Consider the following 16,985-nt stretch of genomic DNA (forward strand, 5'->3'; position numbering starts at 1 on the left):
TCTCTGTCTCAACCATTCGACTCCACTATTACAGCATAAAAGAAGCCAAAGACAATACATAAATGAATGGGCTTGGCCGTGTTTCAATGAAACTTTATTTATAAAATCAGGCAGCAAGATGAATGTGGTCTGCAGGCCAGTTTGCAAACTCCTGTTTTAAACATTTACTATATATCTACTGCATTAGGAATTGTACTCACTTAGACTCAAATTTGCTTTAATAAATTAACCTGATGATATACAACAACAGTTTGTGCTATTTATTCTCATTATTCGTACTTACTAAGAAGATATTCAAATTTTGTAGCTTCTGACACAAAGTGTCTCCAATGCAGGCTCGTAAGGCATCATATCTATCTCCTCTAAAGAAAATAACACATACCAACAAAACAGAAAGACATTAAAAACATTATTAAGATTAGTTTCATTATTGTTAATACAAACTTAATGTACTTTAAATTGAAAGCAGAACTTTGGGCTATGTGAATTTTGGGAAGAATGAATTCATAAGCTTTTATCAGATATTCAAAGAGATTTGTATTTGTGACTCAAAAAAGTGAAACACTGATATAAATAAAAGTTGCAGATAGCAACTGTTTTCGTCTAACATCACAATGGTATTTTGAATGCTAAACATTCTCATGAAAATGTACAATTTAAAACTTTACACTCATTATTTATAAAGTGGTAAAGAGACACGGCATCATTATGACATGTAACCTCTAAATAGAGAAGAAATGACTGCAGAAGTAAATGAGTTAGGAGAAAAGACATTTAAAACAAATGCATATTTAAACAAAAATTCCTTTAATCTAGTTGCCTTTTATAAACATACAAATAAGAAAAAAACAACAGAAATTTCAGTATTACCGTGGGAGAAATTCTTCATGTTCAGGTTTGCCTAAGGATTCGACAATATCGGCTGCTTCAATGTATAACTTAAAGTAGTGGATAAAAACACAAATTATGTATGAAATGCAAATTACTAGGAAAAGGAGTTCTCTTCTGTAGTTACTTAATAATTAAGGAAAACAATGATAAAAATACCAATTCCAAGTAAATAACATTAAAATACACTTGTTTTTCATACAACATACATTCCTGTATTCTTTTATTAAAACAATAATTAAACCTGAAGAATCTGTCACAAGATTAATTTAATTCATGTCACTTAGCCATCTTAAAGATGATATATTTTAATTTTAATAAACAAAAAGAAATCTTACTTCCAAATCTCACGAATCTTCCAAATCTTATAACTACACTGAAAACTGTGGAAGCCTCATGCAATTTCAGCTACATTTGAATAAGTAACGAAGGGGACCAAAGTTTTGCCACCCCAAAATATGCCTTTTGGGATATTGATTTTAAGCTGGTTATTAAGAATGAAAGATTCAGAAAGAAATTTAATCCTTCCCCTTTACCTGCTTAAAGGATTTCAGATAGAAAAACCTGCTTAAAGGAAGGAAGCATCTCCTTATTATAATATAAACTAAATGTGGCAGATAGGGAGAAATCTAGCAAAACCTATTTGTTGAACTTCCCTTTGTGTTCAACAGTTTCTGGGTGACCCAGCAAGTGTTTATCACATATTTGCTCTTTCTCATCTGTCTGTAAATTGTCTGCTTTCCCTTTGAAATTCCAGACTCCTGCCTCCCTCTCTTTTGTCCAGGTGGCATATAAGCCTCAGCTGCCCAATGTCTCCATGGGGCCTCATATTCTTATGGAATCCCCACATGTACATTTGTAATAAATTTTAGACATTGTCTCCTGTCATTCTGTCTCATGTTAATTTACTTAAAAGCCCAGCTAAAAGAACTTAGAAGGCGGGAGAAAAATGATTTTTTGGGCCCCACAGTAATTTGATTAGTCTTTGATGAGAAAGTGCCTAGTCTATATTTATTTTCCAGCTTGGGTATGTTATATGGCACTTATAATTACACACTATATAGAGGAGCTGATCTAGGAAGCCACAATTTTAGCATTTAAAAAAAATATCAAACAGAATTAGTTTAAGCTAATGAAAAAAAGAACTAAGTCACCCAATTTCAGATAAGCTACTTATGTGGCTAAACTGGAACATGACCAAATGGTTATTATTTAGTTATAACACAGAATCTATATTAATAACATAATTCATATTATTTCTCATGCTGTTAACAGCTGTATCTAATTCAGACTTTTACAAATGAACTTGTACTCTGTATTAAAATAAACCAAATAATTCAGCATCAAAATGGCATTATGTGGGCACTTCTTCAAAAATAAAAAAATGATAAATGTTTAAAGTGTTTCAAAAAAAAAAAGGCCTAAAGAGTATCCTTGGATACTCTCTGCCAATTGTTCCTTCTGTTAACAGAAATGGGGGTTTATATTCCATCTTACGAGTTTTTTACCCTATATAGTTCTAAACTCTACCACTCCCATGCTTTCTACCTTTAGAAATGTATACCTAGGAAGGGATTCTGAAGATTCATGATGCCAAAGATTCCATGGAACAAGTTCAAGAGTCCTGAGAATCCATGAGTGCTAAGTTAATAATAGAGGGGACTAAAGATTAAGGATATAAAATTCATTCCCTCACTGTCACAAATGAGGAAATATATCCTAGAATGCAACTTTGGGTTGCAGTCCAATAGCCTCAACATATGATATTTATCACTTTCAATTACAGAATTTAGTTTTGGTGGCATGACACATTTTCCTCATGCATCAAAAAATATTTTAAGGCTGCTTTTATAATATATTAATACTATAATTCATAACAGAAATTCATTGTATGGGTGGCTAACTCAATCTTACATATAAAAAATATTAAAATACAGAACTAACCCACTGGCACAAAGGAGAAAACTTTCCTGTCACAGCTTTCAACACTTCTTGGCTGGCAACACCTCCTACTGCTGCAGCAAGTGGGGGTAAAAAGCCTTGAGCAGTCCAAGAGAGCCAACGCACAATGTCAGCATTTACTTCAGGCTGAAACACAAGCCATGAAAGACAATAATATTAGCAATATTTACATACTACACTCAAAGTTTCAATGATTTAAATATGAGAATTAGAGCTTAACTCAAAAAAGTTACTCAATTTCCCAATAAATAGTTTTTAAGTTCTATAAAAGTTCCAATCTCACAATAAAAGACCCAATTGCACATCAGTAATCCTAAGCAGTATTTCTCTTTACCAGTACCTGCCATTTTTACTCTCTGGCTTTTTATGCTACACTAGGGTACCATTTAGAATTAACTGGAATATCTAACATTCACAGTTTTTGTTAAAGAACAGCTCTGTGATATATGTCAATATTTATAAACAACCAGAATTTCAAAAAAATTGTTTTAATGAAAACTATGGAAAAATCTTGAACCTAGATAAATGGAAAGAAAAATAAAATGATTCATAAAAATGAGAAGTAGCTATCAGCTTGTACTCAAAGTAGTAAATAAACAGTGTGAAAAATAATGAAGCAATACATTGTAAAAAAAGGCACTTTAGAAAAAAATTAAGAGCATAATGGCACTTTTGCATAATAATCTAATGTAAGAGCTAATCATTACAAAATTCTCATTAGCATACTAGACCTGAAATATTTCTCAAACTAAGATTAGTATTTTTAAGGAAATATTGAAGAATTGGATTTTAGAGATATTATTTTAGATATTTTCTTATCTGTGACAAAGATCTTAAACTATCTTCTCTTTCTCTTCCTATTCTTTGAATATTAGTCTTAATGTTAACTTTAAGATTAAAGTAGGGCTCAATTCATCTCCTGAACTCTTGTGTAAAATAATACTTCTGCATTTAGGGGGAGAAGAGGATAGCTTTTATTACATTCTCAAAGGTATCAGTAACACAGAATGAGGCTACTGTCTAGTCACTATTCCACTCCATTTCAAATTTGTATTTCTCATTATTTTTCAACTATTTAGCACTAAACTCAACTCAGATTATGATTTCATTTAATCTGTACCATTTTGAATGCGGATATTGGTGGCAGTGATAATATTGAAAACGAAAATGTTAACAGAAGCTCTAGGACAATGGCAATGGCCTAAATCTGCAGAAGATACATATCTACAAGAAGTGAAATAAATCAGTGGCAGGACTTCAGTATTAATAGAAAACAAAGAATATTATGAACTTAAAATTACCCATAAATAGAAAAATAAGTACCAAACTCCAACAGAACTATTTCTGGATTTCATATTGCTACAAACCTGCACAAAGCAGGATATGTGTAACAACAAAATCATCCTCAGAAAACAGAAGGTCTCACAACAAGGGTAAACATTACTGAAACATGTGTGAAATATGGTCAATCTCAGCAATGGCTATGGTGAAAGAATGTCTCTGGGAGAGAATGATGTAACTAGAAAGTGAATATACCCTTTGACAGAGAAGGGTAAAGAAAGAAGAGAGGAAAATTAAGGATTTGACAGAAATCAGAAATCCACAAGACACATCACACATACGTACCCCCACAAAACCAACCAACCAACCAACCAACCAACCAACCAACCAACCAACCAACCAACCATCCATCCATCCATTAAAGAATATCATTTTCGGTATCTGGAGAGAAGAGGGGTTCTAGAAATACAAATCTAAAAAGCACCCAAAACCCTTGCCCTGTCCAAAAAAAAGAGCAAAAAATCAGTTTACCATACAAAGCTAATGTAAGAAAGAAACAGAAAACTAGAATAAAAACATTTCAGCTACTGAAAATTTCTCCCCCAAACTAATCACAAGGCAAAGGAAATTTGATTGAGTGAATTATACATCCTTAACAAATACTTGGAGATATGAGAAAACAAACATAAAAAACTCGACCTTGAATCAGAAACTTAATAACTAAGAACCAAAATCATCTATTCCTCACACCTCCCCCCACCCCCGCAAAGAAGGGAATAAATAAAGAAAAGAAAATCTAAACCTCTGTATCAACGTGGACCTGGGAAATCTGACTAAATAATCAATGCTGAGACATAACTTGGTAAAACTATTAAGACTTTACAGATGAAAAATTATACAGCAGAAAAAAATTAGAGTCTCAAAGCAAAATGACCAGATTACTTATTAAGAGTAAGAAAATTAAGCTGGTATGATATTTCTCAACAATAAGATGTAAAACAAAATATTACCAAAGAAAGTAAGGGACTAGAAGTTTATATCCATCCCAGCTGCCTTTCAAGTATAAAGGCTACAGAAAAAATTTAAAACATCTAAGTTTAAAAATTGAAAATTCAGGAATACTGCAATTCTGGACTCTGAGAAATATGAAAAAGACCCAAAACTGATTTCCAGACTTACTATACTGCTAAAGTAATCAAAATAGGATGATGCTATCGTGTTTCCCCGAAAAACAGACTTAGCTGGACAATCAGCTCTAATGCGTCTTTTGGAGCAAAAATTAATGTAAGACCCGGTCTTATTTTACTATAAGACTGGGCCTTTAATATAAGATATAAGATATAACATAACATAACATAACATAACACTGGGTCTTATATTAATTTTTCTCCAAAAGACGCCTTAGAGCTGATTGTCTGACTAGGTCTTATTTTCGGGGAAACAGGGCAGCAAAAGAATAGAAACAATCAATGGAAGATAATAGTTCAGAAATAGCGCTACACACACATGATCAATAAATTGTCAACAGATATCGAAAAAAAATGAGGAAAGAAATGTCTTTTCAATAACTGGGCTAGATTACTGGATGTTCATATACATAAAAATTAACCTTGATGTATACCAGGCAAGGTGTAAAAAAATGAATTCACAAAAGTACAAAACTGTACATAATGAATTCAAAATGTAGTTATGTACACCTGATCTATGCTTTGTATGGTATAAAAAAAATGAATTCCCTAAACTATTAACTTCTAGAAGAAAACCAGACAAAAGTGTGACCTTGGGTTAAAAACACAGAAAGAAAAATTGATAAATTGAACTTCAAAATTAAAAACCTGCTTTTCAAAAGACACTAACAAAATGAAAACACAACTTACAGGTTGGAAGAGAATACTGTGAAACATGTATCTGATAAAGGTCTGACATCCAAAATACATAAAGAACTGTCTGAATCAAAAAGAAAATATTCAATACTAATAAAAAAAAAGAAAAAGAAAGGAAATGAGATAATTAAAAAACAGGCAAAGATTTGAAGACATTTAACAGCTAAAAACAAACATAATACAAAGTTATGGAGACAATGCAGAACTCAAACTCTCATAACATTTCTGGTGGAAATGCAAAATGGTACAACTATTCTGTAAAACAGTTTGGTAGTTTCTTATAAAGTTAAACATATGTATCTATCCTATGACTGTAATACACTATTAGGCGTCTACCAAAGAGAAATGAAAATATATGTCCACACCAAAATCTGTATGCACATGTTTGTAGCAGCTTTATTCATAATTGCCCAAATTGAAAACAACTCAAATGTATACCACCTGGTGCAAGAACAAACAAACCGTGGATTATTACAAACATCAGAATACTACTCCGCAATAAAAAGGAATGAACATGCAACAACATGGATGAAACTTAAATTCATTATATCAAGTAAAAGAAGCCAGACTCAAAAGGCTACATACATATTGCATGATTTTGTTTATGACATTCTGGAAAAGGCAAAACTATAGTGGTTACCATGGTTTGGCTGGAGGAAAAGGAGATGATATTTTAAAGAGGTATGAGGAAACTTTTGTCATTGTGGAAATGTTTTATATTTTGATTGTGCTGGTAGATACATAACTGGAAACTTTGAATTTATTGTGTACAGTTGAATTAATTGTATATAAAATTTTGTATAACTGTACACCTGAAAAGGGTGAAATTGACTTTTAAGTTTTATCTCAATAAAGTTGATAAACCCCTAATCACATTCTTCCTTTTAGTCAGATTTCAACAACCTATATCTAACTTTTCATACTTTTTAACTTTATAGTTTTTGGCTATTTCTATTCTATTTTAATATTAAATTTATTGGGGTACACTTATATATAAACTTCAGGTGTACAACTTTACAATACGACATCTGTATACTCTATTGTGTGCTCCCGACCCAAAGTCTAGTCTTCTTCCATCACCTGTATTTGACTCCCTTTACCCTCTTTGCCCTGCCCCCACTCCCTTCCTCTCTGGTAACCACCATTCTGTGACCTGTATCTATCAGTCTGTTCATGTTTCTTTCGTTTGTTTGTTTTTTGTTGTTTTATACCCTATGAGTGAAATCTTACTGTTCTTGACCTCTCATACATTTTCCTAATCAGTATACAACAAAAAATCTTTCACTTATGACTAGTAATTCATTGTTTTCAATACATTTATTATTTTCTTCTTTAATTACATAAAATATGAGCTCATCTTATTTTTACTACTAATGTTCACACTTTCATTTCTCCTTTATTTTTATACAGTAAGTATAAAAACAAGTTTCAAATAAATATACAAACATTGCTATGTTTATATCAGCTAAAATGAAACTGTTGGCCAGCAGACACTGGCATTATAACATAAAAAAAAAAACATTTTCTAGGTGATATGTCCACACACGATATGCAAAATACAATTAGGAGATATGAACATATAATTTATAAAAGAGACAATTTATAGGAAATTTGATGACTTTATATAGTGAGTTTTCGTGGGTTAAAGTAAATTAGAAGAGATACTACTAATACTAAAAATATAACAGCAGTAAATTGTAATTACTGTATGCCACATACTGTTCTATGTACTTTACAAAATCAAATCATTTAATGTTCACAACAACCCTATGAGGTAGGTAACTGCATTTTATAGACTTATAAATTAAAACAGAACAAAGTCAGGTAACTTGCCTACTATTAGAGTAAATAAGTAGCAAAGCTGGGGTTTGAAGGATAAGAGAATATTAACATACAAAACATTTATGTTATACATTTTTTGATGGCTGTAACTTTGAATATTTACCTTCTCTTCCAGGGTTTCACTTATATGTGTTGCTAGTTTCAACAGTTCTTCTGAATCTTTTTGGCATCTAGGTTCAAAACAATGCACCCCAATTTCAATGTTCTGTACTGCTATAAACAGTAAGTCACACTCAAATCTAACAAATATATTTAAAAATGTGGAATTTTGCCAACAGGTAGCACAAAGTGCTTCACTGACTTGAAGGTAACTGGCTTATAAATACATTACTTCAAAATCATGCTCACCTAAGGATAGTATATAAATAAGTTTTAGTTTTAAATATATAAGGCAAAAATCTTTTGCAACATTACTTCTGACTTAATAAGCTAAAGGGTAAAATATTACATGGTGGATTAATAAGTCATTAATTCTCAGATGTTTTATTGTAGTTCAGAAGTTGTAGCTTTTTAAGACTTCAAAATGGGAAAACTCTTTATTTAATATAATTCCAGTTTTATAAATTAATGTCTCCATTCCCACCAGAAAAAAACCCAGATCATAATAAAAAGTTATATAGTTTGGTGTATCCATATGTGTAGCAATTATAAGAGGATTAGTCACTCTTTAAATTTTTTAACCTGTAATTTCTGAAGTACTGCTTTTATAATAAGGAAAAAAGTTATTTCAAACAAAAGGCATTACCCAATATTTGGCTTGCGACTATAGTTCTCTTGAAACTGGTCCAAGGCAAGCATAGCTGTATGAATCTCTAAAGGTGCCTATTTAGAACATTAAAAATTGGTCAATGTAATATGTGTCAGACACTGTGCTAATGCTTTTAAAATATTATTTAACTTAAATCCTTACAATAAATGACTTAGCTTAATACTGTTATTATCTCCATTTAACAGAGGAGGAAGCTGAGGCTTGGAGAAGTTAAATGACTTGACATAAAGGCAATAAAAGAATATTTAAGCAATAGATCTAAGTCTCAATTACAGATGGTATGACTAGTTTTTACTAGGTTCTTTTTATAAAATGTACAGTAAAATCAACTGAACAAAAGCAATGAAACAGTTGTACAAGATCATCTAATTCTTTTTCCTTATCAACATTTACAAATTTGGAAACTTAATATAACTATTTCTGTATCAACTATACTCATTGCTACAAAATTATATCCAGTGATTACACAAAAACAAAATAAATGCTTCCAAGGTTTTCCGGAATGTATTTTATTATATATTATAATATAAAACTATATGGTTCAGAAAATCTTTTAATAAGGTCACCTTTGCATATATTATTGAAATTGCCTTTTAACTATCAAAGCTGGCATATCATTATAATAGTAAAACTTTTCCCTATTATTCTAATATTTTTCCATAATATAAATTCCCATTTTAATTCTTGGGAGTCAACTTTACACATGTGAACACAACCTTTATTAAGGAAATCTGATAGAAAGATACATACATGGTTACTCCATTTTAACTTTATAATCTCTTTATCAATCTCCATCCCACACTCTGCTGCCTCTCTTAAACCTACAAAGTAGTTACCTCAGGTTTGCTAAGGTCCGCAATAAGGCACTTTGGGTGTTTTACCTGCCTCTCCATTGATTCCTAATAGAAACAAAACAAAACAATTACTCCAGTGCAAGTGACTACTTGACAAACTATACGGAACACTAAAAGCAATGGCTCTTCCCCAAAGGTCTGAAATAAATATGGTTGAACTAATAAGTTTTAACTGAAAACATAAAATAGCTACCATTCTCCGTTACTCCTTTCTCTTATTACCACACATTATTACTTTTTAATGTTAAACGCAATTAGACAACCTGACCCACAAAATAAATTTAGGAAGAACTAACAAAAACATCTGTACACTTGAAAAAAATCTACTCTTTTAATTGAAAAGCTACCATATTTTTCTGATATCAAGTTATCAAGACTTGTTATGCCTGACAAGACTTAACTACTCAAAGTTAAAACTTTCTGTGTGAAGCAACGAACACAGAAAGGCCAAAATAAAACAAAAAACCAACCAACCAACCAACCCCCAAGAAACAAAAATCCCCAAACACCCACCCAATCTCAATTTTACCTGAAGCATAAACTAATTAAAAATTGGGGACAGTGGCAAGAGGAAGTAAGGCATGGGTACATTTGACTAGCTGTAGTTATTTTAATCTGTTGTTTTGTTCTAACTTTGGCTTGAACAAAGCATTGTAGAGGACAATAGCTAATAACTTGTTCTGGAAAAGAAAAGGCAATTAAGTTAAAACCTTGAAAACTTGCAAGAAAAAATAAAAGATGTATCTTTTAGTTCATATAGAGAAGTGGCCTAAGGATTTAAGCAGCAGGAGACTGTAGTTTCTTAATATAACTAGCCTCTACATTCTCTCTCTGTAGATACTTACATTCTCCTTTCAATGTCAGTTTACAAGAATTATTTTATATTTCCAACATATGCACTGTTTCTTGAAATTAAACTTTAAAAACCTAGATTAACAAGTATGATAAATAAAAAATACTCCCTTTACTTTTAAAATGTAAGTAACTGAATAAAACATACACTATTTCAATACTTCAATTTTCAAAAATATAGCAGTTTTAACTTTTGTCTTAGTAAATAACTGTAAAAAGTATGATCAGATCTTTGATGATTACAAAGGTATAGTTCCTTTGAGGAAATTTACATACCTCAATTATATGCATATAGAATCCTAGTTGTAAATTTTTCATTGACATCAGTTTAGTTCCTTAGATTGATACTATTTCCCTCAAAGTGAGTGCAAATTAAAAAAACAAAATCTGTTCAGGCTTTAAATTAACTGTTTGTTTAACTGAGTATTTATTGCTTTTTTCTCTTCTGCCATTTATTCTGTAAAGAAATATTTTTTAAGCAGTAAAAAAATACTTACAAAGTAAAATGTTTTAGGTGTTTTAACTTGGACAGCTATGCCTCCATGTAAGTAAGGTTCCAGTTCTGTAGTATCACCAATGCTAAAAGAAAATGGTGATACCACTGAAAGAAAACAAAAAACAAAAAATGGTCACATATTGATATAGGTATTTAAATTTGAAGATTTATCATCATAAAACAGTGAGGAAATGATAGTACAATTCTATAAACCTTTGGGGAAAAATGCTACCTAGCAAAGAATCTATCCCAAATGAGTAAAAGTTTTAAATGTAAAAAAAAAAAAAAAGCCAAAAATATTATAAAAGCATGGGAGAAAAATTTCTTTAAAACATTGAAAGGAGGAAGGCTTTTCTAATTATGACTCAAAATAAAAACCGTGAAAAACATTTAAAAATTTGATATTATATACACACAGTAAAAACCAATCACAAGCAAAGTCACATGCTAAACTAGAAAAAACTTATTTGTAATTTATATTAAAAACTGGACAAATAAGCCCAATATTTTAAGAGTTCCAAGAAATGGCTAAGAAAATAATCAATAGGTCAACAGGAAAATGAGCAAAGGATAGATAATCCATATTAAAGAAAAAAACAAATAGCTCTAAAACTTAAGAAAAGATCCTTAAGCTCATTCATAATAGGTAAAATGCAAATTAAAATTATACTATGATACAACTCATTACATATCAGGAAATGCTATGCATCCATAAAAGAAAATTTATAGGAACCAAAAAGAATGTTCTGTAATTACTGATGTGAAAATATCCAGATATTTTGCTTCATGAAAAGGCAAAGGGCAGATGTATATATAATATGCTACACTTCTGTAAAAAAGCAGAAGGAAAGCCTGGAAAGACACAAATTAAGAACAGTAAATGGGTGATAACTGAGTGGGAGCCACAGGAGGGCAGAAAAGTTTTCACTGTAAATATTTGGCTTTTATTGTTTTTGAACCATTTGCTTATTAAAAAATAAGTAAACAAACAGTAAGCCCTTTCTCCCCACAGGAGATACACACACACACACACACACACACACACACACACATGCACACACTAGTTTCAAGTGTACAAAACAATGTAATAGACATTTATACCCCTCACAAAGTGTTAACCTCCCTCCCCCGATCTATTATCCTTCTTATATAGTATATAGCTGTTACAATTCGACACTATTCCCTATGCTATACTCTACATCCCATGGCACTATACATACATACATACATAACATACATACATATATATGTATGTATTTAGATATATACATACATACACATACATGTGTGTATATATACATATATGTTTAATTATAGCTGACATTCAGTATTATTCAGCTTCAGATTTAGGTGTACAGTGCCTTATATACTGAGTAGAGAAAAAAGGTCAGCAGAATAAACATCAAACAGCTGCTGTTACCTCTGGAGAGTGGAGGTCTGAAAGAATACTCATTTTCAACTCTAAACATATATTCATGCACACACACACATATCTACAATACACGTTTTAGCTATTTAAAAATGTTTTGCAAATAACAGAAAATTATCTTAGAGCAGTTAAGTACCAAATAATAAACGTTAAGGAAAAAAAGTTTCATAAACAGCCACTCTATTTAAATATTCTCTCTGCCCAAAGAATTTTTGGGACAAAATGTGAATTTTGTTTATTTTCACTCCGTGATACCCAGTGGCTCCTCCATTTATATGTATTCTCAAGTCTGATCCATCACCACAATCCATTATCGCATGGACCCCAAAATAACAATTTAATCCTAAACGATTAGATGAGTCATTATCTGCAGAAACAGATACAAATTCTTTAATATCAATGATCTGAACTTGTATTTTACATATTTAGATATAGACTGGGAAACAAAATGCAATAGTTTTTTTTCTTTTTTAACCGAAGATGCTTAAATACAGATCCAAAGTTGTTTTTCTATAATTCATGAGAGGAACTGAGTTTTCCTCTCCTAAGGATCCATTTTGTAATCATTGAAAGAAAAAAATAGTAATCCATTTACTAGCCTGTACACTAATTACATAATTATACTTTCAAACGCCCTAAAGATAAAACTGACACATGTCAACTGAATAGGTATAAACTTGCTATCTTTGATGTCTAGCAACGTCTTAAAACATGGCTGGAGGAAAAAATAAAATCACAAACCATGCAGACTTACACTGCTATGAATTCATTATCTTCAACTTTAAATGGGTCATCGATTATGCCTGATAATCTTCCTATTTTTTAAGATGTTTATTCTCCTCAAATCTCTGGCCTTGGCACCTTTCCTCTCTTCTGTGCAATGATCTCATCTTAGTCCATTGAAAAAACAGATTCCTTCTATGTCTTTCTAACAAACCCACAAATTTACCTGCAGTAACATCCATTCATTTCTTTTATCCAAGCAACTGAACAAAAACATGTATGTCCACTTGAATACTTTACTGCCACCTCAGTCCAAAAGCCTAAACTGTACTCATTACCTTTTCTCCAAAACCTGCTCCCTTTCTTGCATTCCCTACATGAATAAGTAAGTTGCTCATGTGGGAATCTTCTTTTACCTATCATATGAGATACAAAGCGTCCTCCTAAATGTCTTAAGACACTTGCTATCTCAACTCCCACTGCCAGCCCTGCCATATTATATCTTTTAGTTCCTTGAATTTCGTCTCGTCTTAATATTTGTCTCTATACAGAATAATCTTTTCACCACCTTCCTAAGCCAACACTGTCTTCAAATTTTAATCAAGATACCTTGTCTGTATTGCTGCTGCACCCAAACTGGGTAGGTTTCCTTTCTAAGTTTAGAGTTCCCAGAATGCTTGTTAGACCATCACAGCTTAATGTTAATGTCATCTCACTTGTATTGAATGTTCTGAGGCCAAGAACAGCATCATATCTGTCTGAGTTGATGTTGTGCTCTCAACACAGTATATTATCTGAACTACAAATGTGTTGAATAGTGAATAAGTATAAATGAATTAATAAAACACATCAGCTTACCAGTTATTTGTCGTGTAGATCTGTTTAAGCCTGTCATTCCATTAATTTCTCTAAATGTTAAGAACTGTCCTGTCTCAAGTTTGTGAGGACGATTTTCAAGGCAAGTGACAATGCCAGGATTAGCCTAAAAATAAGAATAATGTACTATTAAAGAAGTTCATGTATTCCCTTTCGTACAAGTTCCCAGTCTCACATAAAAAGTACCATGTAATTATAAAATTCTCAAAACAACCAAAATTCTAAGCCATTCTTTTTCTCCCTCAGTAAAACAAACCATTAAAGAATTGTCACAAAATAGTGACCAACTTATTATTTCATTATAAATATTTAAAGTATAATTTCTATGTTTGGGGGAGACAGAGATTCCACACAGGAGCTCAAATATTTTATAGATTCAAAGAGTCTAGTGATTTATAAAAAACACTTGAAGTTATCGATGTAAGTTTTAAAGTCATGTTATAAGAAACTCTATGTACATAAAAGATGAGAGTCTAACTTTGAAGATTAAAAAGAGATGAGAAAGCAGGATGGAGATTTAAAGCCAGGGAACTGGTAGTTTAAACCTTGCTCAACACTTTAAAGCAAAGAAATATCGTGTAGCCCAGCTTATCAGGATAAAAATAGAAACAAATTGGCTTATGTCACCAAAGAGGATGGATGAGACAGGTCAAAGGCCTGGAAATTTCCTAACTGCATGTAATCCTACACACTGCTTGACGAAGATGATAGTTTAATATACATGAAATCTAATGGAATTATCTTTCTCTCATAATTGTGTAGATTCTAAAAATTCTCTTGCTGCTTACCGATTTGGATAAGAATAATAAAATCATGATTACACACATTGTTGATAAAATGAATGTAATGTGTGTTTGCAATTATCTCAAGAGGAATAGAATTCATAAGGACTTTATTAAGGAGAAACAATTTCTTGCAGATAAGTTAAATGGGACCATTTATGATATTTTCTAATTCTTTATGGATAACCTCTGTATTTCCTGCATTATTAAATAAAAAAATACCAATGCAATACAAGGATCCACACTCTCCCTTAGAGCTTATTCCAACTGTACAATATTCTCAGGAACAAACTAAAAACAACTACAGAAGGTAAAAGACTGAATAATAAACCATTCTGTAAGTACAGTGATACACAGAATATTTCAAAGAATTTTTCTTAAAAAGGGGTGAGAAATGCAACATTACATTGGGTTTTAAAAAAAAGCATAAAGAGAGAAGCACAAATACTGTTAGGTCAAAGTATATTATCATTCCCTTATATTGGCTTCTTTTGATCTTTAATGTTAATTGATTATAAAGAGCGCAAATAAAGTTAATGATTTCAGATAAAAAGAAAGGGTAAAAATGAATCATGATTTTTCCAATTCTTTTAGTGAATAAAAAATTAAGCTTACATAGTATCAAAAGATGTGGTTAGAAGACTTAGTACATCTATGACCTGACACAAACAATTCAGCAAATACTGAGTCACAATTCATGTCCCATAGGAACATGACACAGGACAAAATTAAAATTAAAACTTACGACATAAGCAAATGTTGATCTATCAACTATTAAATAATGGTAGAAAGAATCAGGAATATTCTTAATATTCTAACTTCAATTTAGCTTTAACAGAATGCAATCAAGAATTAACAAAACATTCCATTATGAATTACCTTAAATTCTTGTAAAACAACTGAAAAATATTGCATCTTACAATATTTTGCTAATACCACCTTTTAAAAAACAGCATGCACATCAACTTAAAAAAATCAATCTCATACATATAAAATAATATACATGTACAATCATACTTGCGTTATATTTGAAATGAAGATTTCTCTTGGTTCTTCTCCTGTTCTGTCTAAAACCTCAAATTCATCACCAAAATCACAAAACAACCGTGACCAAATCCCATGTATATCTGCACTGATGAACTGTGAAATGATAAAAACAAGTTCAAGCATATCTATTTATATAAACAAAAAATAAAGCTCAACTACCTTAGGCCGTTTCATGTCAATTCCATTTCTAATTAAATATACCATTTGGGATATAAAGTTAATCATGAACAGGATAATTTGTCTGTAAATTGGTTCAGGAATCAAGGATATTGCTATGTAGGACTAGATATCTAGGGTTACAAAATTAGAGGTAACAGCAATACTTCATCATTATGCGTTTTATGATATTTAAATAACAAAAAGTAGGAGCATCATATTTGCCTGGTTTTTCTCTTGCCCTCCACGAAATCCCACTAGTGAAATGCAGAGGGCACATGTAGTGGGTTCCTTTAGAGGAGAGGAACACTGAGCTTGAGGCACCCCTCTTAACATCATGCAGAAATAATACTCTATTCTTTACCTAGCTTTTTTCTTCATAGGACTTGAAACTATGTATTTATTTCCTTGTTTACTGTATATGTTTCCTACTAGAAGGTAATTTTCATGAGTAGGAAAACGTGCATGTCCTGTTCACTAATGTATTTCTAGTGCCTAGAACCGTTTCTAGTACACAGTAGAAGCTCAATTAATATTTGTTAAAAAAAGCAATATACCTCTTAAAAACCACCATCATATCATATTTAAAGTTAGATGATGAATTCAGTATTTATTATCTTTTCTATTCCTAATCTTCATTCTTCCTTAGCTTTGGCAATTTGCCTATAAACCAAATTTGATTCATAGTTTTAAAAATAGGAAATAAATATGATACCAAAATTAGAGAAAAATAATACTGTGACTGCCCTTATGGAAAAAGACTTTGCTAAGTGTATATAACCTGAAAAGAAAAAATTCTAACAGTGAAAGTGCTCTTCCTTTGTTAACTACATGTCATTATTAAGTGATGCTATTACCTTAATTGGAGGGCACCGAGAGCGGCAAAAGTCATTGATTTTCTTCTGTAATGGAAGTCTGATCTCAGTCAATACCACACACTGTTGAAACGAAAAAAATTAAAGTTTGGAGAATATACAATTATTTTAATGTACAGCTAAATCAGAAGCATTTCAGTTTGCATTATGCTAAAATTATATTGTTTTCCTTGTAAAAAAAAATAGTATCCTATTGTATTCCATTCTAAGGTTAATATCTTCAGAGGTATGAAATAACAAAAGTAAAAATAACACAGGGGAAAACCTACC

At 31.4% G+C, this 16,985-nt stretch overlaps 1 protein-coding gene across 1 annotated transcript in view; it reads right to left on the minus strand.

The window, feature by feature from the left end:
• The window catches only part of UBA6 (ubiquitin like modifier activating enzyme 6), a 67,837-nt gene that overhangs the window by 26,304 nt on the left and 24,548 nt on the right, over positions 1 to 16,985 (minus strand). The window contains exons 7-16 of the mRNA XM_081059820.1: positions 16,698 to 16,778; positions 15,655 to 15,777; positions 13,838 to 13,961; positions 10,829 to 10,932; positions 9,462 to 9,524; positions 8,602 to 8,678; positions 7,960 to 8,026; positions 2,833 to 2,976; positions 871 to 938; positions 284 to 362 (exon numbers count right to left, since the gene is read on the minus strand). Coding sequence (XP_080915946.1) covers positions 284 to 362; positions 871 to 938; positions 2,833 to 2,976; positions 7,960 to 8,026; positions 8,602 to 8,678; positions 9,462 to 9,524; positions 10,829 to 10,932; positions 13,838 to 13,961; positions 15,655 to 15,777; positions 16,698 to 16,778 — 930 coding nt within the window. The remainder of the gene's footprint in view (positions 1 to 283; positions 363 to 870; positions 939 to 2,832; positions 2,977 to 7,959; positions 8,027 to 8,601; positions 8,679 to 9,461; positions 9,525 to 10,828; positions 10,933 to 13,837; positions 13,962 to 15,654; positions 15,778 to 16,697; positions 16,779 to 16,985) is intronic.

The sequence above is a fragment of the Rhinolophus hipposideros genome, assembly GCF_964194185.1.
Source record: "Rhinolophus hipposideros genome assembly, chromosome: 1".
NCBI lineage: Eukaryota > Metazoa > Chordata > Mammalia > Chiroptera > Rhinolophidae > Rhinolophus > Rhinolophus hipposideros.